The following is a 27,938-nucleotide window of genomic DNA, read 5'->3' as shown; positions in this document are numbered from 1 at the left end:
AGCCAAGGTGGGCTAATGAACAAGTTGTGGCATAGACATAACCCAGCACCTTGACCACATCCTCAGGTTGCAATAGCTGAAATTCATTCAGTAACATTGGCCCAGATGGCACACTGGATGTGTGGCACTGGACTAACTGTAGTGTCCACCTCAAGTTGAATTCGAGTGACTTTACCCTCAAAATGTTGCACAAACTTGTCACAGCAAGTGTCTGAGGGTTTGATGGTATTGCATCTTGGGCCAGAGTGTAAAGGACTATGAACCACACAAAAGATCTCCGCAAGATAACAACTCAAGGCTGCAATGGAGGTCTTTCTTTCCCCTTCACTGCTGGGGAATAGTCCTGACACTGGGCACTATGCCATGTTTGGTCAGATTCATTCCGAGTTTTCCTTCACCTGAGCTCTTGCTGTCATTCCTCTTGCTTCACTATATGCAGCTCTGGTGTGTACCAGGGAGCTGGGTGGGCTCCGCAAGAGAGGAGAGGGCACCTGGAAGAGATCATATCAACTGCCCAAGTCACCTCCTTATTCCACAGGGTGACCTGGGCATTGACCAGAGCACCAACCATGCCAGCAGGAAAATGCCCCAGATCCCTCTGGAAATCATCTGGGTCCATCAGACTCTGGGGACAGACCAACTTAAGGGTCCCCCAGCCCTCCCGAGGGGAAAGGGGGCCGAAAGTCCAAACCTTAGGAGGAAGTGATATGACCATGACAATGGGGTTGATGACAACCCCCCTACTATCAGATTGCCGTCTGCCCAGTTGCGAAGAACAGGAAGCATGTGACCTTTTGTATGTGTTGGGCTGGTGGCATATTGAGGCAGCCCCACGGCTGTCCTGGCAGCCGTAAAGTCCTGAGCTGCCCCAGACAATGCCGCCTCAACATGAATATTGAGGTCCCCCAAGACCATCGTCTCGGAGACTTCAATATAGGTCCAAGATGATCTCCGCCAGCTCCAGCAGGGAGTCTGCTGGGTAGTAGGGTGGGTGGTACACCAGCAGGATCCCTAATCTGTCTTGGTCACCAGTGCTAGGGATAAACACTTAAGGCCCGCACTTGACTTGTCCACCCAGAGACTCCATTGAAATGGGGGTGACATATAAATGCATAAATAAATAAATACTCCAGCGCCAGGTAAAGACCTTTTTATTTAACCATCATGTTAATAATTAAGGGTTTCAGATGTTTTTAAGATTTTTTTCTTCACAGTCACACTTTCCATCTTCTATCTTCCCTTTGTTCCCTCCTTTTCTTTTTAGTTTATGAGGTTCAGTTTTATACGGTTTTAATAATCGTGGTTTTCTTTATTATTGTACTGTTTCAATTTTATGCTATATAAGACATCCTGAGCACTTGTCGGAAGGACGGAATACAAATGTTTGTAATAAATAAATAAATATTATAATCATTTTTGGAGCAAGAAGCTCCTTAATCTTTCATTCCTCTATAGCCATAAAGAAGTGAGAAGGACTCCAGAGTACATTCCTATTCATTCATTCATTCAAGAAAATATATCACCTGCCCTTCAACTGAAGTTACAGTATCTAACTATATTGTATGATACATAGTAGCCAGTTAATTCTCTTTGTTTTTTACTCAAAAGTGTGCTTGCTTGCCTAAATTTACCTGAATATGCTATGCTATGGGGCTAACAGAAATGTAGGTTGCTTCTAGTATGTTAGGAAATGGCACATTCGGATTCTGCTTTAAAGAAGCAGACAATTCATGCAAGTGATAAGGTATTGAAAAGTGGAATCAGTGACAGTGACCAGAAAGTTTATATTTTAAGCACATAGCCTATTTTTCCTCCTCTATGGAAAGAACACAACAGATCACATCACTTGTTCTTGCTGCAGATTTGGATTAGTTTGAAGCAAGTTGTTTCTTTCTAGTTCTGTGCACAGATGCAGACCAGACTATTATTAAGTCATCTTTAGCGAGTCTGAAAAGCATTTTCCCATGTTTGCTTGCAGTGGTTTGGTGGTCACTGTTGTTTAGATTTCAAAGTATGCCCTATTTTTAGTTACAACATTTTGGACTTTACAAGCACCTTTACCTATTAAGCATGTTACTAACCAGACAGTTCTCGGTCTGGGCTCAAACTAAAAAATTGTCTATAGAGCACCACAAAAGTATTAACGCAGTCAACAGAAATTTATATAAGTGTATGCAAATTATGACTTTTCAAAACTTAGCTGCAGCCAGAAGACTTGTATAACCAATGTGGTCCATGGTGCTGAATATACCCCTTTTAATGCACCAGAAGCAAAATCAGTTTTATATGCATATGCATATATAGCCAAAATGTGGGAATGTGACCTCATGTTTCAAGCAACTAAGAAACACTTATGCTTTGAAGCAGACCTGATAGTTTGGATAGTCCATCCATACAGGTGCCCCACTGAAAGTAAAGACAGAGGCACAGAATTTAGCAATACCCAGGTTACACATGAGAAGGAAGGTCAGTTTTCTATAAGAAACTAATGGAAACTAATTAGAATTTTTTTTTTTTTTTGGTAGACCACTATTGTGGGGTAGATAGTTTCCTTTTGTTTTTTGTTTTTAATCCTGTTTAGTCCTCTGTATGAGTTTCAGCCCTGTCAACTCTAAACTGATTGGTACAGGTCCAACCTTATATATTACCCTCCAAAACAAGGATGCTGCTAAAGACTAATGCTACTCCTGGAATACAGCAATACCCTGAAAACTCTGTTATCAAAAGACAATGCTGTAAGTGAAGTGCTTGTATGAATAAAGCCTCTTTTCCCTGTACCCTCTTTTTAATTTGGAAAAGGCAATGGAGTTTCATGAAGCACACTTATCTCTAGATAAATGGAATTACTTGTACAGTGATGGTAAAAGGTAAAGCATTCAGAAACCCAGAAGATTATGTTACAAAAAACAAGTCAGCAGAAGTTTTCTACTTACCAGGTTTGAGAATATTTGACTGGCTATTAGAACAAAAGAGGGTGTGAGGATAAGAGGACTAACTAATACCTACATGCTGGAAAAATTAAGAAAGAGGTCAGAGATAAGATATATGGGATGAAAGAATGAGAATTGCATCCAGCTTAAAGTGAAAGAAGTTCATGGACTTTGAACTAAAAATTCCCAAATTCTCTGCATGCCAGTGTGTGAAAGAACTGTGTGTATGTCAGAAGAAATAAGTTGGATAAATAATTAAAAAGTTCCTGTGAGGCCAAAGTAAACCATGTGCAGATGAGACGTGTCTGTAAAATTTACTATTTGAGAGGCATAAAAGTAACTTACACAGGAAGCATAGAAGATAATAATTTTTTAATATTTAGCATTGGTATTTAGATTTAATGTTTCATTAATTTCATTTTTATAATGCTTAATAGCCAGAACTCTCTGGGAAGTTCACAGCAATGCACAAAGCATAAAATAAGATAAAATAATAAAACACAGCATGAAATTTCAACATACAATATTTAAAAGAGTTTCATTTTTTTAAAGGTAGACTGGCTAGAACAGCTGTCCTACAACTTGCATAAGCCTCTGGAAGTGGGGGACAGTTTCAACGTGGCACTAAAAAGATGTGAGTGTGGATAACAGTGTGCAGATCACAAATGGGTTGCCACCCTCTGTACTTCCCTTGAGGCAGCACTCAGAGAAAGGCTTCAGATACAGACTGTAGTGTCAGAGTAGACTCAGAGCAATAGTTGCATCAGGTATTGCAATCCCAACTGTGCCGCACTGTACAGGTTAAAACCAGCACCTTGAATCAGGCTCAGAAGCACTGCACAGTGAGTTTAAGAGGGACACAATTGGTGTTGCGTGTTCAGACCTTCTAGCCCCTGTTAATAATCTGGCTGCTGCATTTTGCTGAATACTTTTCAAGATCGGTACCATGTAGAGTGTATTACAGTAGTCTAACTTGGAGAACAGAGATGATAGAAAACAGACTATCTCTGTCCAGAGGGGGGCATACATGGGTCTCCAGCTGAAACTGGTAGAAAGCATTCTGTGCCACTAAGGCCAGCTGAACCTCAAGTGGCAAAGGTGGCTCTAGAAGAACACCAACTTGCAAACCTGCTCCTTCAGGGAGGGTGCAACAGGTTGTGCTCTCCAACCCCTCAAAAGAACCACCAGAATAAGATACTAAATGCATCTTACTTTAGTCCAGTAGCGGGAAAAAATAGGGACTGCAGGTGGCGCAGTGGTTTAAACTGCTGTGCTGCTGGGCTGGTTGATCGAAAGGTCGCCGGTTCGAATCTGCACAACGGGGTGAGTTCCTGTTGCTCCATCCCAGCTCCTGCCAACCTTGCATTTCGAAAGCATGCAAAAGCAAGTAGAGAAAAAGGTACCACTTTGGTGGGAAGGTAACAGTGTTCTGTGCACTTCGGTGTTTAGTCATGCCAGCCACACGACCACGGAGAGTGTCTGCGGACAAACGCTGGCTCCCTCGGCTAGGAAACGGAGACGAGCACCACCCCCTAGAGTCAGGCATGACTGGACTTAATGTCAAGGGGAAACCTTTACCTTTACTAGGGAAAAAAATCACAGGCAGTTGTCTGGAAACATTGAATCTGTAACTGAATTTCAGAAAACAAACACTCATTGTCATTGCTCTCTTCTGAAGAGAGATAGTTTTCCCCTTTAAGCTTTTTGACTTGCACATATGCTCCTTTACTAGCTTTGCCAGTAATGGCTACATGGGATATTCTTTTTCAAAAGATAAATACACACGGGATACATTATGATGTCCATAAAAGGCCATGCTCTGTGAGTTTCAAAGGTTTGCAATATTTGCAGTCAGTGTCATGCTGAAAAACAGAATTACTTGAGGAGGCGGCGGCAGCGGCAGCATGACTTCCTGTACACAAAATATGACATCCAGATTTTTAGAGATGTCTCAACTCCTGTTTTGTTAAAATGAACTGCAACCCATTTCCATGTATTCATTTATGAAATATTTTAGGCTACATTGAAATAGTGGGTGTATCTAGTGGTGGAGGTACGTGCTTTCCAGACAAAGGTTTTTAATGTGCAACGACAACACACACTTCTTCACACACTTTTACTGAGGGACAGAGTATCTGGATGACTTCATATACCAACTGTACTCCTGCATTTTCCTGCTATTGCTTCTATCATTTTTTCTTATTGCTGAAAATCTGTAAGGGAGAAAAAGAGCTAAATAACCTCTTTCCAGGTACAGTTATAAAGATGTATAATTGAGGCAGAGATGGGGGGGGGGTTGCCCCAAAGGAGGCAGGAATGAAATGGGAGGGGTGCCTCTGCTTTCCCTGTTGTTTGCTATGTATTTCCACTTTCAGATCCATTCCAAATGCTTCACTGCAAGTTATTTCTCCACATCTACTGCCTCTCAGCTTTAATTGTTTCCTGAAATGAGGTTTCTTCAACCCACACACTTCAATTAGATATTAAATTAGTAGATTACATTGGAAACAGTCATACTCATTTCCAAGCACAGATGTGTATGTTCTGGCTCTAATCTTGCATGGTTGCAAAGCCCTGTGCTGAGTAAACAAGTGTCAGTTAGTTCCAGCTGCAATCCTTTAGCTCTGTAGTGCAGGCACAGCTGAGGTGGGGCACTGAAGTTTGCTACTGTAAAAGAGCAAAATTAACAAGCAGGGAAACACCAAGCCAGCAGATTTTCTAGCTGGAGTGTGACACTGACTAGACTGGAGAGTAGGCATTCTTACTGAAAGTGATAGATTTCTAGCCCAGGGAAGAAGGAGATTTAGCTGTGATTCTTTTGCCCTGGGTTCATCTTTAAAAATAGCCTTTAACCCTCTTGTTTAAAAAATAAGAAGGCTTTTATAGTGTTTGCAACTATGCTGCTCCAAAAACTGTAATATTCTTCACATACACATCCAAGACAGGGAACTAAAATAGTACTCAGATGCATATGTGCATCAAAATCTTTATTTTTAAAAAATGTTATTCTTTAAAATACAAAGTACAAAAATTACATAATAAAGAAAAAACACACTCAGTACATAAAATAAAGTTTAAAAAACAAAAACAAAAAATCACCCTTAGTGCATCTTACATGGCTGCTTTTTTTCCCTACTCTTTCCAAGATACCCCCTTCCATCCAAAATTGCAATATATCCTTTGAGGGTTTATTATTTTCCCCATTTATTAACACATATTCAGCAAACATATCTCATATATTATAAAAATCGTTCTTCTTTACCAATCCTTTTTTCACCTTTATCTCGCATGTCCACTTGTCATTAACAGTTATATTCTAAACTTCTTTATACCATTCAATTAATCGGAAATCCCTTTTCTCCTTCCAATTCTTTGCTATTAACAATTTTGCTGTGGATAGTGCATCAAAATATCAAGAAAAGGGACTGGAGTTGTTACTGGCAGAAGCTAAGAGTGGAGGTGTAGAATTATCATCTTCTGCTAATCTCTTACTTGGGCAATCTCTTCACTCAGTTCATTCCTGCCATAACCACCATGACCACTTTGAAGGGAATGGCCCCCAGCAGGCACAGCAGTTCCAGGGTTCTTCAGCCTCCAGGTGGTAGTTTCAATTTCAATTTGGGATTTGATTTGCTAAAACAGCAGGCGGGAACAAAAAGGAACAAGATGGCATCCAGTATTTTTGGAACTCCAGAAGAAAATTCACCTTCCTGAGCCAGATCAACAGCCAGGTCCAGTGATGTCAGTGAAAGTTCTGAAGTGCTTGGGACACAAAGGACAGACTCTCCTGATCCAAACTCTGGTGATTATGTAGATCCAAAGGAAAGGGAAGGTGAGGCTCCTGAAAACAAAGCGGTTGAAACAGAAGCTGCTTCAGGCCCAAGTGAAGATAAACCCACGCCAGTGGCACCTGTTCCTAGACTGGGAGCACCAGCGCCAGCCAGGAGAAAGCCACCTGGTGGGAAGTCCAGCCTACTCCTCAGTTAAACTTTATCTTCCTTTTGCTCCTTCTAACTACTTGGAACTCATGTGTGTTATCTTTTTCTTCCATGCTTATGAACTACACAGCGTGAGCCTAACTTTACTTCTCAAACTATCATTAAAAGAAGCACTTTATGTAGTGTGTGTCAGGAAAAGGTACGATGATGACCAATGAGAGGGAAAGGAATAACACGGCCCATTGAGCTATGTCATGCTCATTATGTGGATGGAACATGTTGACCTTCATGACAACCCATGATTTCTTTTTAGGTTGAAATGTTGTGTTGTCTTCCTCGGTAACTCAGAGGGTGATTTGTTGCACATCATGCCAAGCAACCCAGGAACCATTGTTCTCTAGACCAGATGAAGGCAGATGGGCTGCTCCATGATTGGTCCACTTAACAGTATGTTAGCTTTATTTCTTCAAAAGATAAAGAAAAAAATAAGAACAGGGGTTGAACTAGTTGACCTCTGAGGCTCTTCCAACTGTTATCATTATATGAACAGCTCTGTTACATAGCTCTATCACTTTCTAAAGGCAGCCAGACAGCTGCTAGAATAGTCTTCCCACAGCTTCCTCCAAAATCATGTATAGAATACTACATTTTTAAAAAGAAAAGAGAAAATGAGCTAAGCAGTATGATACCTCCTATTGTAAGGCTATCTTCTTCTATTCATTCCCATATGAATAACAAATTAATTGCATATTGTGCTGTTGGCAACTTCGTTTTGCAGTCATCCATGTTTGTTTGACTATCCAAATAAAAACACAACTGATTCTGATAATGGCATGAAAAACAGCAATATCGGTTTTCTTGGTTGCAATTTGCTAAAGTGCAGTTCATTGACAAGTAGTAGTAGTTCCCCTGTACTCCTCACTAGTCAGACCTCATCTGGAATACTGTGTCCAGTTCTGGGCACCAAGATTTAAGAAAAATGCAGAAAAATTAGAAAGGATCCAGGGTTTGGAAACACTGCCCTACGACGACAGACTGAGAGAACTGGGCATGTTCAGCCTTGAGAAGAGAAGACTGAGGGGTGACATATATCCCTCTATAAGTACCTCAAAGGCTGTCACAAGGAAGAAGGACAAGATATCGTCTCACTCATCCCAGAGTGTAGGACATGGAATAGTCAACTCCATGTTGCAACAACACAGATTCAGGCTGGACATCAGGAAAAGCTTCCTCACTATCAGAACAATAGGACAGTGGAACCAGCTGCCTAGAGAGGTGGTGGGCTCTCCCACACTAGACACATTCAGAAGGAAACTAGACAGCCATCTGAGTGGGATGGTGTCCTGCAACAGCAGGTGGTTGGACTTAATGGCCTTCATGCCCTCATCCAACTTACTATTCTAAGATTAAATACAGCGAAATACAACCATATTCTACTGTATGTGCTTGAACTGTGATCTACTGTATTATTTGCCAGTGATTAAGCAAAAAAACCCACTGATTTATGCATGCATGCACACAGAGCTAGGTCCCTGTCATCAGTATAGCCAACCTTTCTGGAAGGAAAACTTTATAATTAGCCAGAATAGCCAGAAAGGGCCAGCCCAGGACATTTTGCTGCCTGATGTAAAGGACGAGATGACTCCTGCATTCCATGTACATCAACTGACCAGGATTGCCAAAGCCTCCTTTAGAGGACACAAGCAGAATGCATGGTGTCCACACCTCTGTCCTTCAACACGTCATCACTGGTTCCTGCATCTTCAATTCTGCTGACTGATATAGCCACCTTACTCTATCCAATACCAGGGCTGTTCATTGTGACAGGGACTGGGACATTCTTAACCAGACAAGGAAATTCTTAAGTCCCCAAACATTAATCTGTTAATTCCATCTGTATTCTCAAGGGCTCTTATGGAACTGAAAATAAAAGTGTGGATTGTCTCCATCTGTATAGCCAAGCAGTCAAAAAAGCTTAGGAGATCAATCACTTTGCTTGAGGAAACAATGCTTTTACAGCAGAATGAAAGAAAAGAAACTTTCTGTAAATTGAAATGTTATTGTAATCAATAAAGCATATCTTCATCAATATGCCCAGTGCAAAGGAAACTGTACTATCAAAAACATGGATTAGATGAGACTGCCACTAAAATGGTACCAACATAATTGGTTAATAGTGGTGTTACCAGGGATATTCTGAAAATCATTTCTGACTGAACTATCACAGCAAGTCATTTACTAAATTAGTCCCCATGCTTATCTATTGGGGATGCAGGTGGCGCAGTGGTTTAAACTGCTGTGCTGCTGGGCTGGTTGATCGAAAGGTCGCCAGTTCGAATCTGCACAACGGGGTGAGTTCCCGTTGCTCCGTCCCAGCTCCTGCCAGCCTTGCAGTTCGAAAGCATGCAAATGCAAGTAGATAAAAAGGTACCACTTCAGTGGGAAGGTAACAGCATTCCGTGCACTTCGGTGTTTAGTCATGCCGGCCACATGGCCATGGAGACTGTCTGTGGACAAACTCTGGCTCCCTCAACTAGAAAACAGAGATGAGCACTGCCCCCTAGAGTCAGACACAATTGGACTTAATGTCAAGGGGAAACCTTTACCTTTTTTACTTTTATTACACTTATATTCTGCCTTTCAAGGAATTCAAGGAAGTTTACATAATTCTCCTCCTCCTCTCCATCTTATCCTCAGAACAACAACCCTATGAGGTAGGTTGCGCTGAGAGTCTGTGACTGGCACAAAGTCTCCCAATGAGCTGCATGGCTGAGTGGGAACTAGGACCCAGATCGTCTGAGTCCCAGTCCTGCACTCTTAACCACTACACCACACTGGCTCTTATTTGGTGATTGTTTCCCTGAATCTGACAACTCTTAGTGAATAATATTCAGGGGAGGCTGGTGGCTAGTTTGAGTGGTACAGCAGGGGGAAGCCATGAGCAACAGAGCCAGGGAGTGACAAGCGGCGGGTGGGGGGGTCGTCACAGGGGTGGAGCAATTTTTGAATTCCTTACAGTCAACAACTGACACCACAGAAGGAGCAAATTGAGGCACAAAATGTGCAAAGGTGGAGAGAGTAATTACACAGCGACAAAAAGTATTCCTTTGAACCCATATTTTCATATTCCAGCAACAATTCATTCCACAGAGAATCAAGTTACTCTAAAATTATTAGTGGGGAGCTATCCACACAGAAAAGTGAGACTTTGAAATACAGGACCACATTGAAAAAGCTTAAATACTTTTGTATATTGTAAAGAATCCAGCAGAGCAGGCCTACTCAGAAGCAGCACAGTACAACATTCCTATGCATATTTTATAAGAAGTAAGGATTCAGTTGGGAGAAAGTATGATCATCCCTTTACAGGTAACACTAATTCCAATAACAAGTGCACCCCTTGAGAAAGTCCCTGGAACAAAAGGACACAAACAAAGCCCCCTTTCACATACACTAAGAGCAAACCATAATAACAAGAGAGATCATGATGATAACAATCATGATAATAATTAAAACAAGGCAATGTTTTCAGTGGCTAACAGAAAAGCAGCTCTTGGACACACTCAAATCCCAGCCTATATACACAGATCCCTAGCCAGAGTACATGCAACACCACATACGCAGTCCTTCAAGATATAAAAAAAACAACCTACTTCTGGAGCTCTTGCTCTTTCTCTGACCACCGCCATAAGGAAGGCACACAGGATGTACCTGCATTGCCTGCTGGGCACCTCAGCTTCACTAAGACAACTCCTTTCCTTGTGGAAGAAGGCCCTGGAGTGGCAGGAATGCTCTGAGCACATGCAGAAGTTGGCACATGCTCAATTGCAAATCTGAAGTTCCTGCACTTCCAGAGGTGCACCTGTGGTAGCTCAGCAGCAGCTGCCAATTATGACAAAGAAAGAAACTTCATTTGAAAAGGTACAGCAGGAGAGAGTGGGGGGAGCAGTGGAGAAACAGCACCCAGATCACTCTCTAATTGCAGCTGCCTGATATTAAAAATAATAATAATAATAACAGCAGCAAACCTGAAATCAGAAGGGACAATATTCAGAAACCATTGAAAGAACATTTCAGCATCTCAGGCCACCTGCTCACCTGAAAGTAGTCTTTGCTGACAAGGTCATTCAAGGTAGACCTCAGAATAGAACTGAGGAATTACATTCATCAAGAAGTTCTATTCCTTAACATCTCAATTGGATCAAGATATGGTTTACAAACATAAGAAGAGATATGCTAGATCAGACCAGTGGTCCAGCTAGTCCAGCATTCTGTTTATGCAGAGGTGAGCCAGCTGCCCACAGGATCCCACAAGCAGGTGGTTCCTATGAGTGCAAAAGCCCCCTCCTGCTCAAGTTCCCTGGCAACTAGTATCCACAGACACACTGTCTCTGATACTGGAAGTTACAGAGAGTCATCAGGACTACTAGCCATTGATAAAATTTGTCTGATTCTCTTTTAAAGTCACCCAAATTGGTGGCCATCATAGCTTCTCATGGAAGTGAATTCTATAGTTTAACCATGCACTGTGTGAGGAAGTACTTCCTTTTATCTGTCCTAAATCTCCCACCAATCAGCATCATGGGATGACTCTGGGTTCTAGTATTATGGAAGAAGGAAAAATGACTCCCTTTCCACTTTCTCCATAGCATGCATAATTCTGTACACCTCTCTCACATCTTCTCTTACACACCTTTTTGCTAAGCTAAACCGGCTAGTCACACCCTCAAAGGCCCGCTGTGACGACTTTGCCAGGCATTTCAGGGAGAAAATCGCTCAGATTCGTCACGAGCTGGACTCCACTAATGAATCAGAGGTCTCTGGGGAGACGCCAATGCTACCATCTGGTCCAAAATTATTGGAGGAATTTCAATTATTGAGGCCCGATGATGTGGACAAGGTGCTTGGACGAGTACGTCCCACCACTTGCCTATTGGATCCTTGCCCGTCTTGGTTAATAAATAACTCCAAGCACAGGATTGGGACCTGGATCTTGGAAGTGGTTAACGCTTCTCTGTGGGAGGGTAGAGTGCCTGCCCCTTTAAAGGAGGCGGTAATACGACCAGTCCTGAAGAAAGCGTCACTGGATCCAGAGATGGCCACTAACTATAGACCTGTGGCCAACATCCCGTTTCTGGGCAAGATGTTGGAGCAAGTGGTGGCGGGACAACTCCAAGCACTCTTGGATGAAACTGATTATCTGGATCCTTTTCAGTCTGGCTTCAGACCCGGGTACAGTACTGAATCTGCCTTGGTCGCCCTGTACGATGACCTGTGCAGGGAGAGAGACAGGGGGAGTGTGTCCCTGTTGGTTCTTCTGGACCTCTCGGCGGCTTTCGATACCATCGACCATGGTATCCTTCTGGATAGGCTAGCGGGATTGGGGGTTGGAGGCACTGCTTTGCAGTGGTTCCGCTCCTATCTCAACGGTCGATTCCAGAAGGTAGTGCTGGGGGACCATGTCTCTGCGCCATGGCAGCTATGCCATGGAGTACCACAGGGCTCCATCCTATCCCCTCTGCTATTTAACATCTATATGAAACCGCTGGGAGAGGTCATCAGGAGGTGTGGGCTGAGGAATCATCAATACGCTGATGATACCCGGCTCTACCTCTCATTTTCCACTAATCCAGGTGAGGCAGTGGCTGCGCTGAACCGGTGCTTGGCCGAGGTAATGGAATGGATGTGGGCCAATAAACTGAAACTCAACCCAGACAAGACGGAGATCCTGTTGGTTGGCGGATCGGGCTTCGGAGAGGGTGGATTTGACCTGGTCCTGAATGGTGCAACACTCCCTCTTAGGGACAAGGTCTGCAGCTTAGGAGTACTCCTCGACCCGGAGCTTTCATTGGAAGCTCAGGTGACAGCGGTGGCGAGGAGCGCCTTCCTTCAGCTTCGGCTGATTAATCAGCTGCGCCCCTACCTGGAGTACGACTGCCTGGCGACGGTGACACACGTGCTGGTGACTTCCCGCCTAGACTTCTGTAACGCGCTTTACGTGGGGCTTCCCCTGAAGACAGTCCGAACACTTCAATTGGTGCAAAATAGAGCTGCCAGGTTGCTGACGGGGACGGGGCGTTATGCTCACATGACTCCAGTCCTCCGTCAGCTTCACTGGCTTCCCATTGAAGCCCGGGCCCAATTCAAAGTGTTGATTATGACCTATAAAGCCCTAAACAGCTTGGGTCCTGGCTACCTGAACGAGCGCTTACGTCCGTATATGCCCGACCGCCGTTTGAGATCTGCGGGAGAGTCCCTTCTCCGGGAACCCTCCAGGAAAGAAATTAGGAGAGTAAGTACTCGGAGGAGGGCTTTCTCTGCAGTGGCGCCCAACTTATGGAATTCACTCCCCAAAGAGGTCTGCCTGGCACCGTCGTTATTTTTATTTAAACATCATTTTAATTGTTAAAATATATGATCTGGCCAGGGCAACTTTCTTCTTCCTTCTCCTTTCTCCTCCTATATTATTTATTTACTTATTTTATACTGATAATTTTAATTTTATATTATTATGTTCGTAACTCAGTGTATTTTTTGTATTTTTGTATTTAATGGTAATTTATTATGTTTTATTGTATTTCAATGTATTTTATTGTGTTGTAAGCCGCCCCGAGGCTTCGGTAAGGGGCGGCATAGAAATGTTATAATAATAATAATAATAATAATAATAATAATAATAATAATAATAATAAACCAACATTTTAGCTTTTGTAATCATTTCAGCTTTCCTCACAGAAGAGTTGCTCCAGCCCCTTGATCTTTTCAGTTGCCCTTTTCTGCACTTTTCCCAACTCTACATTATCCATTTTGAAATCCGAAGACCAGAACTGCACACAATATTTTATGTGCACTCATATCATAGATGTGTATAGGGCAGTACGATATTGGCAGTTTTATTTTCATTTTGTTCCTAACCATGCCTAACATGGAGTTTGGCTTTTCCACAGCAACAGTTCACTGTAAGCCACAAGCCAAATCTCCACTAGCTCAGATCCCATCAGCTTATATTTGAAGTTGGGATTTTTTTGCCAAACTGCTCACTACTTTACACTTGCTTACACTGAACTGCATTTGTCATTTTGATGGTTGTTGCTGGACACCTTGGAGAGAGCCTTCTGGAGTGCCTCACAATCCCTAAACAGGTTGGTGTCATCAGCAAACTTGGCCGCTTCACTATTTACTTCTAGCTCCCAATCATTTATGAACAGGTTGAAAAGCATTGGCTCTAAATCAGCTCCCTGTGGGATCCCACCATTTACATCCCTCCATAGGGAGAATTTACCATTTAGATCTTAACTTTTCTCCCATGAATGAAACAGTTCACATTCACAAAACAGGGTTGCATCCTGTGCATGCATGTACACATACACATAGACACACACACCAAAAACCATTCCTGTATTTTGGCAGAACCTTGAGAATAGAGTGGGATGCTAAGCAAAGAGCTGTGAGTGGGTGGGAGGGCTGGTGTAAGCACCTCCCCATTCACCCATTAAATCCAATCCTTTTTTCCTCCTATGCCATCATAGACCTTAAATGTACTTTCAAATGTTAAGATGTTTGATCTGGTATCAGTTACTGCTGTTGTGAATGGTCACTGTGTTTATCATATACACACATATGCTTTAATGTAATGGCCACTTGTAGTATTTTTTGCATTTCATTACCAAACAACATCACTGTTTACATTACTCTACCTCTCCATGCACACACCCCCACACACACACACACACACGAATGAGGAAAACACTTTATCCATCTCATGACCATGCAAGAAGACTATCACACTTCCAGTTGGAAACTTCTATGTGACTAAATCAGAAAATGTATAACAATAAACACATATAGGGCTACTTTGCATGCAAACATGTGTCTGACTTCTACCTCCTATGCATGTCTACTCAGAAGTATGTCCCACTAAATGCAATGTAGCTTGTTCACATTTAAATAGGTACATAGGTATATATATACCTAAATAGGTATCTATAAATAGGTATATTACAGCCCTAGACATTAACTGTGACAACAAAGTGTTTACCCAAATATCTACAAAAATGATTATTACTGTTGATATCTGAATTACAGAAGGAGAGAGAAAACTGGTTAGAAAGCTCTGAATACGAGCTAGAAAGCAAAGCATGATGCTGGTGTTTGGGTTTTTAAAAGACTGAACTGGGCAGATCCTCAGGGAATTCAGCAGAGGGGAATCATTGGGCTCTCTCCTGGATTCTGAGGTTACATGCTATAACTACTTAATCTAGACTAAGTAACTGGACAAACAAGGAAGCTTCATGACTGCTGAAGACCAACAGGTGGTTCCAGATAGTCAGTGCTTTTTTTGTAAGAAAAAAGATGCCGGAACTCACATCTTGTTAATCTTTTATTTAAAAAATTAGGGTTGTGTAATGAAACATAACGGTTGCTGCCCGCAGTAAGCACTCAGCACTTGACCACACGACCAATCACAAGCCAAGCAGCACCACAAGCCAAGCAGCACCATCACAACCAGTGTGGACAAAGTACACATGCATCGGACTCGTCACACAAGCAGCCCACATGCACCGTTTTAATGATTTTGCTGCCGACCTGCTACGCTCAACAGGGCGATTCAAATCCACGTGGACCAAACATCAACTTTTCAAAAGGTACTTTTAAAACTTGGAAAATCCGTCGAAAAAAGGTGCTGGAACGCCGTTCCAGTGCGTTCTATGACGAAAAAAAAAGCACTGCAGATATTACTCCCAGAATTTGAATATGGCTGGTTTACTATACTAATTCTACTGGTCTATTTAGGCATTGAATAAATGGCCTGGTTCAGTGCAGTGTTCTTCTACTAGCAACTACATGAGGAGGCATCAATGTATTATTTTTGTATGCACACTCCTCTTGATTTCTAAAATATTTCAGAAGAAATAATGTACCAAGATTATATTAAATTCTCCATTATTATGATAACAAAATAAGGCTGCCATACTAGTTGATGAAACAGTTACAGCAAATATAGTGCAATCCTGTACATATCTACTCCAGAGTAAGCTACCGAGTCCACTGGGAATAACTTCAGCTACAATATAGAACCTTAAAAGCCTATTGATCAGCTAAATCATTTCCTCCAATTAATCAGGCTGCAGGAGTGTGACACTTACGTATGTTTGCATTATTTTAATACCAGAATTTAGCAAAAAATTGGGACCTTAGCATAACCTTAAAATAGATACTTCTTTTGTCTCTTCTGTACACACTCTACTGTAATGATGTCTCCCAAAACATGTGTGCATATTATCTGTTAAAGAAAATAACTCTATTTTCTAATTCTATTAATATGCAAATATTTAAGGCACTAATACATTAATCAAATGAACTTAAACATATTTACTTGTATGGCAACCCTTAATAAATAATAAACTTACCAACATTATGGCTATATTTGTTGAGATCTTTATCCCTACAAAGAAATAAATTCCAAAGTCACCCATAAGATCAAGGAAAATCAAACCTAGACTTGTTCCAGCAGTCCTTTCCCTTTTCAAATCCACTTCTTTCAAATTTGTTTATTTGGCATTTCAAGTAATCAAAACATTTAATGTATATTTCCTTCTTTGTTTTTTATTTATTAACTACCTTAATACAATACCAAAAAGCATCAATAACATTGAAAGGATTAAAAAGGGAAAAACTTAAAATACAAATAAATTGAATCATATAAATCAAAGTAATTAACAATTGTTATATAAATTGTGCTTAATATATATTTCCTTAGTACACTTCACACCAGTGTTGCCAACCAAATAGACCAAGTCTCTCTCTCTCTCTCTCTCTCTCTCTCTCTCTCTCTCTCTCTCTCTCTCTCTCTCTCACACACACACACACACACACACACACACACACACACACACGGAGTAGATAGAGAACTGAACCTGAACAAATCATAGCTTGGGTCTAACTGGAAGTTAAATTTCAACTGGAGTTTCCCAAGTTCACACTGTTTGCTACAACAGCAAAGCTCTCTAGTAAGTTCAGCTTTTCCTTTTTGATCTCCTCAACCATGGCAGTGTCAAATCATGTGTTTGCAGCTGTGTGGTCTTTACTAGATACATTTGTCAAACAGACAAGTTAAATAATGGGTCAATTTTTCTCACCTGGTACTTGCTAGTGCAAGCGCGTTGTACTGTATCTTTTGCAGTGCCATGCTAGAAGTAAGACTTGTAATATGCATGCATTAGAATAGTGGTGGGAGGGAAACAGCAGATACATCAATTGAAGGTACTCAATTTGTCTTTGTCAAGAATCCAACATCTGCTCCAAGTTTAAAATGTTAAAATAGCAAATTACCCATCATCCTATGATTGGCTGATGGCTTTTCTCGTCAGGCAGCACCATGGTTCAATTCCATTCCACCCTCAACAAATACTGGAAAGGAATGTACATCAATATTCATTTACAGGGCTATTGACAGTACTCTATCACCCCCAAACCTTCTTCACATGTTTTTCCTTGGGGAGCTGTCTAGATAGTCTCCATCTGTGACTTGCTCTCCATTACTTCAGCCTCCAAAGTCCAAATACAAGCTCCATATGTTCCTTCTGGGCCAATAGTTCCTCTGGCATTCATCATATCTGTCATACTAAGCTCTGCTTCAAGTCTTTGAAGGATCAATAAGAGCTCTTTCAACTGCCACATGTGTGATAGGCATTTCCAGAGTCAACTTCATTCCAGAGTCAACTTCATTCTTTGGAACAAAGTGCACAACACTCATCTTGCGTACACTGCTCACTGTAAATAGTTGAGTAGCTAGTTCTTCCTCTCAGAACTTGTTTAATTGGCCCCTTATCCTGAGACAATAGGTCTTGGACTCTGCTTTTAGCTAGACAGTACTAGGTCTTGAGAAAATTGCTCAGAAAGGGGATTTTCCAAAATATTCTAAAACAAAAAGCCCAATGGTCAAAGGGTGGGAAAAATGCACAAATATGCCATTTTCTGAATGGACTTTCCTGTTCTGTAATGGCACACTGGACACGTTGACACTGATTTCCTGTTTATGTAGAAATATTTCACTTCCCCTGTGCACAAGACAGTATTTTCAAAACACATCTTCAGTTACTATGTTGTCCATAATGAGCAACTTGAATAGGCAAAATATGACCTCCCAAAGAGAAATAGAAATACAATTAAAATATTTCACAAATTAGAACAGGATTTAGAAGACATGTCATGAAAGTTAGAAAAATAAGAAGAGGCAGTATGGGAAAAGGGCCCTCACAACTAATCATAAATCTTCAGGTGATACATGGGTCAGCAAAGGAGCTAGCCTTGGGCTTTAATCAATGCCAAGACATGCGGCATATTTTTTGTGAACCAACACCTACATGCATACTTTCATGTATGGGTAATGTCCACACATTCCGTCCACACCTTTTTCTAGCAGCAGATTAAGGGGACTCATGTATATGTTAGACATCTGATCACATAATGCATTCTACATGTGGAAGGGAGGGGCCACTCATGAGCCCAAGTTTTTCTCTTGCTCTCAACCACAAGCTGAGCCTATATGCCAGGCCACAGCATAATTGAGCCCATGGAGAAGGAGGAAACACCAACATAAAAACAGAGCACAAGCAGCAGTATTCACTTGTGTTTGGCCTGCATATTCTAGTTCCTAATTTCCTGTTTAGGGGGGAAATAGATGAGCAATTGCTAGCAGGATGCAAGAACAGTATATTTCCTAAAGTAGTTCTTTTTACTATAAAAATACCATAAGCAAGTGCTTTTTCAAACAAAACAAACTTTTTTTACCTCTTTTATATGAGATGGGATATAGAGTAGGAGTGGAATCTAAATATTGGTTGATTTCAAACTAAGATGTCCTGGCACTAACAATCAGAAGGCATTGTGTACTTATTCTGTCCTTTTTTTTCTTTTGTACATGTTCTGGAAAGAATAAATAGGGTTATAAATAGAACTCTTCACTACCCATGAATGAGGCAAGATGGTGGTTTGATAAAAGAACACAACTACTCAAACAACAAAAGTTAGCTTTACAGTCTGTCTCCTGGACTTTGTTAATATGTACCCACACCAAGTAGAAAGAATTACAATACAAAAGATCACAGTGGTGCCTCATTTATGGAACTTCAGAAGATACATGCCTGTGTTATGCCTTATTGTTCCAGTGGCCATTAGTCAATACAGTCAGTGGTTTTAAAGGCTACCATAATATCTCTAGAATAATTCTATCTGGTTTCAGAAAATGTGTTTAGAACAGGGGTGCGTGGTTATTTAAAATATAGGAAATTTGCTATTCAGTCCTACAGATCTCAACACCAATACTCCCACTTCATTGTGCATTAAGGCACTGTAAAACACATGAAAACAGGATATTTCATGACTGCAGTATTCTGAAAAAAGAAAAAAAGCAAACACTATTTCATTCAGTCCTGAAGTTTGTGCTTAGAATGCAGAAATTCATCTTAGTTTTTATAGGTACATATGGAGTCACTGAAGCAGTCGGTGTGAGCTTAGGTGGACTTCGGGGGATGGTGGAGGATAGGAGAGCATGGAGGAATGTTGTCCATGGGGTAGCAATAGGTTGAACGTGACTTTCCTAAACAACAACAACAATCCTTATATGCATTTAGGTATGTGAATACACACACCTCTTTAACTGAGCACACAGCATTCGGTCCGAAGTATTCAAACTAAGAAAAACTCTTGGTACCTCCATGTTTCTGACACACACACTTTCCCAACAATAAAATCTTGTATATGTATATTGGTTGAAATAGAGGTATTCTTCATGATCAGGTAGCATGACCCAGCTGTGCACCAGCTGTTTTTTCAGCAGTTGACACAGCTTGGCGCTAGACTGGTTCCCATTCTTTTCTCTTAAAGGCAATGCAAGTTTCCAAAACCCTAGGCAGTCTCAGAGGGACAAATGTAACTTATCTACCCAAAGGAAAGTTAGCTCTCATTGTTAGAAAGAAAGGCAAGTTATAATATGTGTTACCATTCCCTATTACAAGGGTAAACCAGAACCAAGGCAGTTTCAAACAAGCAAGCAAGTGTGACATCTTGACCCCTCTTGTAGTGTCTGCTGTTTATGCATGCAGTTCTATAAATCACAGGACACCAAACCTTTCTATCAACATCAACATTTAATAAGCTGGCCCATGTATAAGGTCTGAACACTCTCAGGGAGGAAGACAAAGCACCAAAGGAGCTTGGTTTTAATTTCACATTTGCAGGAGACGCATTTCCTGCAACTTTTTAAAAGGAAGAATACACCACACTTTTGATTACTGTTTGGCCATGCAGATTAAAATTGCATGTTCCCCAGCTGCCAGGCTACTACAGTTTTCAGATGTGAAGGTCTACCATGCTCATAAACTAGCAAACGTACTAGCAGCAAGTAATGCCAAAGGTGGGGGGAATCCCTAAACATATTTTGATGATGCAGTTAGCAACCCAACAGAGCAGTCATGTTTTACTACCTTTACACATCTCTTACATAAGATGTGGCATCTTGCCCATTTTCCATGCAACCTAATATTGTTTTTAAGAAGTGTCAATTCAGTCTTACTTTAAAAACAGCATAAAGTTTGTTACATCTGATCTTTCTGACACACTTCTTTAAAAACTCTTCAAACCAGCTCCAAAACTGAAAACAAATAATAGTAACCAAGAGGGACAGGTTCTCACATTAGCATACTTTCAGCTTCAAGAAAACAGCATTAAAGTAAATTAAACTTGTGTTTGCCCCTTTACATCTGTAAGGATATCTGTTGCCCCTTCCTCCAAAGCTAAACTATGATCCATTTCCCTAAAGCAACATCTGGGCAATGAAGATTCCATGACTAAGCAAAGGGAACTACCTTGTAGAGAATACAAAAATGACATCAAGTAGGTGTAAATTATACTCATGGGAAACACAATGACACAACCCAGCTCAACATTCTGCTTTCAAGAAATGAAAAACTCATTTGAAAAACAAAACAGGAGACTACATGACTACTTGATACCTTGGAAAATATTTCTTCCTCACAAGAGGATATCTAAGAACTTCAGTCTATAACATTTACTGCAGTTTCTACCATTTATAATAAATACCATGCAACTTCCCCTTCCCAAGAGATAGAAAACAAACTTCATTTGGCTATCCAGACTACTTTACTGGGGAAAGTTAAGCATACATCTCAACATCCCCTTATTTAGGAATCACAACCCCTCCCACCCATTTTCAACTGAAAAAAGCAGTGGACTATGACTCCAGTGTCATTGGGGTAATGTATCCACTGCGGGCTGCAGTCTGAAGGTTAAAGGAACTAATCACGGTGCTGAACCTCTTTGGGGGTCAGAGGACAGTACCATGGATAGTTCCGTAAATGTTTGGACGAAAAGCTCTTGTGGATACACTGCCACATGGACCCTGCAGCTGGCAGCCTTCACTGCAGATTATCCAAGTCTTCTACAAAGAGCAGAGAAGATTTACAGAGCCCACCTGGTGCCTGCTCAGTGCAGACCAATCAGACCAGACAGCCAAGACTCTCCAGTGTATGTCGAACTGCTTTGTCTTGTGCTTCCACTGCGCCTACAGCACTTCCCTAACACAAACATTTATAGTGAACCAGATTGCATTGAGCCACCATTGCCACTAATGATATTTCCCAGACACAAGTGCGAAAAATAGCAACACGGCCATTCTTCCCTTTGTTGCTAGTTGCTTTTGCAAAGAAACTGGATTATTTTCTGTTCCCTGGACTCTACAAACAGACAGAAGCCATGGAAATTTCTACCCTTCCCTGATAATTAAGTCTGCCAAAATGGCATTCATTTATCAGTCTCACTCTTACCTCCCCTTGCCACAAGCCAAATGGCAGGGCGAGGCAATGAAAAGCTCATAATATAGCAGAGAAAAGCTTCTAAGAATGTAAGCAAATCCTAGTTCAGCTATGTGAGGAGGGCTTCTGCTGCTAGGGCTCCAGGAGGTTCATACTGGCAGAGACTAACCTCTTTGGGGCTCTAAATGTGATCGCCAGGAAATTCAGCACTGGTTGCCTATGCATCCGAGTTAGTTCTATATGGTCTAATTGCCCAGTGCATGGATGGGAAACCTAGGATTGACTCTGCCCAACCAATTGTTATGGATGATGCCCACTGCAGTTCAGCTGGTAATCTGCCCAGAGACACTGGTAATTGGATGGCATACAAATTTCATAAATAAATAAACAAACAAACTTCATCTGGAGATCCTCTATTCCTGGCTTGTCCCTGCCGACAACCAGAGTGTTGCATCCTGAACCAAATGAAGTTTTCAAATGAAAAGCACCCCTACCAGAATGCATCACCATAGGAATGTCAGAGAGCAGACTTCCAGATGGACTTCAGTTCCCAGCATTCCTCTCTATTGGTCAAGGTAGCAAGGACTTCTGGGAACTGAAGTCCAACCCATCTAGGGATTTACATTCTGCCCCTTGCATTGCAGTAGTTTACTCTAGATCTAATCAGGATATGAACAATTGCAGTATGGCCTACTTTCTCTAGACGGGGACACAGCCGAAACAACTGAAACTGATGTAGCATCTGTTACCAGGTGGTGACATTTGCTTCCACAGAAACTGCCAGATTCAGGAAAAGCCTGATGCTGCAGACTTGGCTTTCCAGGGAGAATGCAACCCCATCCAACACCAGATCTCAACCCCATCCACAATATTTCTGCTTTTTCTGAATTAAGGATGAGTTTCTTTGCTTGCTTGCTTGCATCCCAAACTACTTTCATACTCTAGACTGGAGTCATAAACACAAGGCATACCCTCAATCCTACCTTGTATCAAAAGCTAGTCAGAAGTCCATGACAACAAGCAGGGTTGCACTCCCTCAGCTATTCTCTGATTTAAGTTATTTGTCAGGGCTGCTTCTGTCCTAAAACCAGGCAGTAAACCTGCATGGAGCAGATCCAAATGATTATCATCCAAGACTACCTAGTGTTATAAAGGCGCCACCTTTCCCAGTATCATATCCAACCAGAGTTCACTGGATACCAGACACTAATTATTCAGAATTGAGGGATCCACATCTGGGGATTTTAAACAAAGCTTTAACCATTTCATTAGCCACTGCTGCGATCCAGATTTTAAGCCCGATCTTGCTTTGTTTCAATGTCTAGGAAGAATATGGACTCAAAGGGCAGGTCTCAAACTTCCAAGTTACTTCTGCACATCATCAAGCTGCATGAGCTGAAATCTGTCCCTACTAACGTGACTGGATATAGCCCTAGCAGTATCCATCTATACCCCTGTCAAAACAATGGCATCCATGCTGAAACAAATGAAAATGGTTTTGTCAGCAAAAGACAATGCAGATCTGTCACATGATGCTTCAAGGGCTCCCTCTGAACTCCAAATCGTACAGAGATCAAGCTTATTTCAATGGGATCAGTGAAGCACTTTTGACAATGCACCAAATCAATGGTAGCAGAGTAGTTAGCTTCTTCACAGCCATCACTACTACAACATAAGTACCAATGATTTTTCACCTGTGTTCAATTGTACTCATGAGAGGTGTTCTGTTACTTGTACTCTGGCTGTTGTACTAGCCATTCCATAGTCCTCAGTTTCTTGCAATATCAAGGTGCTGATACAGTTCTATGACTAGTTTAAACTGTGGGAGTAATTATAATATTGGCCTGTGTCATCTCCCTATTCCACAGAGAGACCAAGGCCTTGACAGAACTGCCAGGTAATAACTTAGGAAGCCTTCCAACACCTCAGGAAAGCCTTCCAACACCTCCTACCATGCACATTAGGTTAAATTTTTCTGAGGCGAGAAAATGGTTGCCTTAGTAGCCAAGTAATCTCAGGTAAGATGCCCTTGTAATACATATTGAAAACTACCAAGTCTACACATCTTGGAGTCCTAAATCTCCCCTCCAAAGCCACTTCTGTTAGCTTGGACAGCAGGGTGGAAAATACACCAACATAATTCCCATTGTCATTCAAATTCCCAACACCAGGTACAGACCCTTGGAAAGCATCTTGTTCAGGGAGATGGAAACCTTATAGACCAAGTGGGATACACTTCATCCCAACCCCCTCTTAAGCTCTACTTGGTGCTGCACTCAAAAACCTGATGAATAATCTGGGAAAAATTGTCCCCACCCGGATTCAAGCAAATTTCAATCAGTTACACACATCTGGTCAGCAAGTTCTTCCAGGAATAGGATTGCTCTTCTGAGGTGATTCTGTATGAGTCAGCAGAGTTATCAAAGCTTGAACCAGAAATGGAAGTGGCACATAGACTCACTTCTCCCTGTATCCAATATCCATGTTCACTCCATCATTTTCACCAGGCTGTGTGCATTACAGTCACTGTGACAGCAACAATTCAATGTAGCACACAACACCTAAATGCATTTTCAACAGCTGTTCTATTTCCTGTCTGTGAGAGCAATCCCCAGCTGGACTAGATATTTATTGGCTTCCCTGCTCAAAGGAAGACTTCAGTTATAACTTACAATGCCCTAAATATTAGTATTGTAGAGAACATGTTCTCACATGAGCTTGCCTTTTCCTTAAGAGTTTCTCAAGAGGCATCACCACAGATGCACATTAAAAACATGAAGTGCCAATACGGAGTAGATCCTGCTGTTTTCATGGATTCACTCAACAGCACTTCATAGCTTTAGATGAGTGGCATGCAAGTTGTAAGGACGTACAACTTCCATCAGTCTTAGGCAGCATAGCCAATAGTGACCAATGATGAGAACTGAGGCCCAAACATCTGGAGGGACACAAGTTCTCCACTTCTGCTCTAGAAACGTCTGAATGAAACATTATGTTCTGTCTTGTCTTTCTGGGTAAGCAATTGCACTTGGAGACTATTCTGTTTTGAGGGCTCAGTTGGATGGCTCATTTAGGGCATCAGTGCCATAACTTTACAGCTAATACTTCACTGGTCTGTTTTTCATTGTTTCTAGTGTTGCTTGTACTCCTTGGATTTTTAAAGCTATTATTGACTATATTGTTCACTGAAGAGTAACCTTAAAAAGAAATCAAATAAAATGCTGGTCTACAAATACATTGCACCCAAGTCAGAAATTTCTTATCAGTAGAATCAGTACAATCATGGTGCACTTTTGAATATGGTGAGCTTAAGCTGAGTTTTTGAGACAGACAAACTGGCAAGTGATACAGGCGAACAAGGCTTTTGAAAAATCATATACTATTGGTATTATGACAGATCCAGCAGTTTATTGGTGTGCTTCTAAAAGGAGAATGTGATCTATTTTTTAAAAAATGGACAAAAATAGAATCTGGCAGTATTCATACTATGGGTTTTATTTTGGCATTGTAGGGATCAGAATATGCCAAATTTATTATTCTTGTGGTAGAGACAGAGAAAAATACCATTTATATTTGCCGAAAGTGGCATTTGCTGAAAGTGTATTTTAAAATTCAAGAGGATGCTGGCATAATCCATCCTGGCATAACTCCCACAATGGATATAGGTGCTTTTGGCAGCATAAATACTGAAGTTTATTCAAAAACTTTGGGGAGAAGAAAGATAGCATTGAAATGTAACTGGTCGAATACAATTTATATTTTAAATTTAGGTTCCATTGCTTTTGAAGAAAAGCAACCAACCTGGCAGCACCCATTTTCCAAGTCAGGTTCAAGTTTTACTGTTAGCTGTTAAGTACTTCCTACAAAGCATGATACAAAGAGAGTTCTATTTCTTTCCTCCAGTTCACTGTTGAGAGAGAGAGAGAAAGAGAGAGAGAGAGAGAGAGAGCAAGCAATTAACCTGCTTAACATACTTTTCCCCAAATGACACATGGCCATAGCCCTGTCCACAGTGCCAATTTGCTGGCAGCAAATGACAGTCTCTGAATCCTGCCCCAGCTTCTGCAGGTTCAGTAAATTCTTATTTCTCCTGCAGAAGACCTGTCCTATATTCAGGTATTTTAAGCAAGTATAAAGCCCAAAGTCAGCTTCTCCTTTTTCCTGCAACTTATATGCACTCAAGTAGAAACGAAGTTCCAGGAAATGGACAGATTCACTCCGCAGTTTCTCTGAACACACCAGAGAGACACAGAAACTGCACAGCATGACAGAAATTAACCCCTCATTAGCATCTCTGCAAGATATAGAGAAATGTAAACGCCTCACACTCACAGACTCGCCTACAGATGCGAGATCAAAACGATTAAGAATCAAAAGGCAATACTCTGGGAGATCACTTGACATATCCTGAAAGTTCAAAGTCCTGGAGTTGTCATGTTCTGGAACAAAAGTTCCATTATTTTAAATGGTTTCAGAGAAAGCAAATGACACCTGTCAACTTTAACTTAAGAGAGTGGGCATTGAACAGCATACGCCTGGAGTTTTAAAGGGACCAGTGAAAGCTGGTTTATCTGCAGACCTCAGGTTTCCACGCCACTCTGCTGCTACCAGTGGCAATCCGCCGGCCCCCCCTGCCCAGCGCCCGGCAGCCTAAATGAGACCCCCTCCCCTTTTTAACAGGGCCACCTGAGCAGAGTCCCTCAAGCAGGCAAAGACGACGAGACACCACCGGCCACTCTGAAGCCACGATTCCTTCCTCTCTTCCGTGCATAAAGAGAACGGCAAGACCACCGCACCTATGCGCCTCCGCTGGCCTCAGGCAACCCCACGGCACGCACACACAAGTGTGTCCACCTGTCATTTGCCCAACAGGGGGCTCAGCAGCCTCGCACCCCAGCCGCGAGGGGACACCGAGCCAGGGAATGCCAGGCGCCGCAGGTTCTCTTACCTGTGGAGCCGAGTAGAGCAGCCACAAAGTGACTGACACGATGGGGGCAACTGTCCGGCTGCACTGCTGCCCCACCGGCGCTGCCATAGTCCTCGCCCTCCTCCTCCTCAGCTCCAAGGGCGGGAAAAGAGGGAGGCGCGCAAATTCTGTCCGGGACCCTCAGGCAGCTCCCGCGCCAATTAATCCCTGCCAAGGCGGCCGCGCGGCTTCTCTGCCCCGCTCCTGCAGCCGAGCTTTCCCAGGGAGCTCCCTTGCTGGCCAGGGATGGGGCACGCGCTCGGCGGAGTGGTACATGCGGAGAGGCCGGGGCGGGGGGGGGGGGGGGGGGGAGCGGCGGCGGTTGGGGGGCTGGGGGGGGCGGGGGGGGGTGTTGCTGCTGCTGCTGCCCCCCCCCCCCCCGCTCCTTGGTGTCAGGCTCGGTGGAAGGCGGAGGAGAGTAACAAACACCATTCGCCATGGGGCTTGCCTCTCCCCCCCCCCCTTCTTTCTTTTTAAACGCCGGGCTTTTCGCCTTCGAAGTAACTTCAGGCGCTCAAGGCACATTGTTACCATTTTTTTATTTTTTTATTTTTTTGAGAAAGTTTGTCGAGCAGGCGGGCGGCTCAGTGGGAAAGGGCCTCGCCTGTCTTGCAAGTCTTAAAGAGATACCGCTGCTTTCCCCTTAGGGTCTCTCTCTCTCTCTCTCTCTCTCTCTCTCTCTCTCTCTCTCTCTCTCGCCGCCGCCGCCGCCGCCGCCGCCCTCAGTTCGCCGCTTTCTACAAGGCGCTGCCAGGCAATTCCCTCGCGCCCCAGTGCAGCGGCGAAGTCCACGCGGGGACGCGCGGCTTGTGCACGCCCAGCTGGGCTTAAAGATCCGTTAAGTAAAAGAGTCTCCAAAAACCCGCGTGGTAGCAGGCAGTGCATTTACAGCATGCACGTTTCGGGGCACCTCATCCGTTTAAGACTTTTTCGGAAGACGCCTAAAGCTGCGGTTCTGTCCACACTTGCTTGGAAATCAGCCCGGAGTACCGTTTGGCTACCTGCACGCAGCACAGAAGAATTAAAGAAGCTGTCATTCTGCGACGGGGTTTAGATGTCGCACTAAATATAACAGGAATGGACTGCACGGTTTATGTTTAATTTTAAAAAGATACCATGCCAGTGTGTTCAACAGGTAACTTCGCAAACGATTTTATTGTATAGGTTCACCTCGGAGGCAGAGGGACTTCCAGACAAGGCTTTTATAGCTTAATTACTCTGACAAATTCTTGGAATTTTATAGGGATCCGAGACTGTTTGGCCTTCCACT

At 42.4% G+C, this 27,938-nt stretch overlaps 1 protein-coding gene and 1 pseudogene across 1 annotated transcript in view; one reads left to right on the top strand and one right to left on the bottom strand.

Annotated features, from left to right (window-relative positions):
• Window positions 1-26,869, bottom strand: part of ADAMTSL1 (ADAMTS like 1) — a 591,693-nt gene extending 564,824 nt beyond the window's left edge. The window contains exon 1 of the mRNA XM_044427603.1: window positions 26,651-26,869. Within this exon, the coding sequence (XP_044283538.1) occupies window positions 26,651-26,737 (87 nt within the window). The 5' untranslated portion in view covers window positions 26,738-26,869. The remainder of the gene's footprint in view (window positions 1-26,650) is intronic.
• Window positions 1,691-6,917, top strand: LOC123022209 (annotated as a pseudogene).
• Window positions 26,870-27,938: the final 1,069 nt, after the last annotated feature.

This window comes from Varanus komodoensis, unplaced genomic scaffold (assembly GCF_004798865.1).
Source record: "Varanus komodoensis strain SLA01 unplaced genomic scaffold, ASM479886v1 scaffold19, whole genome shotgun sequence".
In the NCBI taxonomy this organism is placed as follows: Eukaryota; Metazoa; Chordata; class Lepidosauria; order Squamata; family Varanidae; genus Varanus; species Varanus komodoensis.
This window is presented reverse-complemented; position numbering and strand designations above follow the sequence as displayed.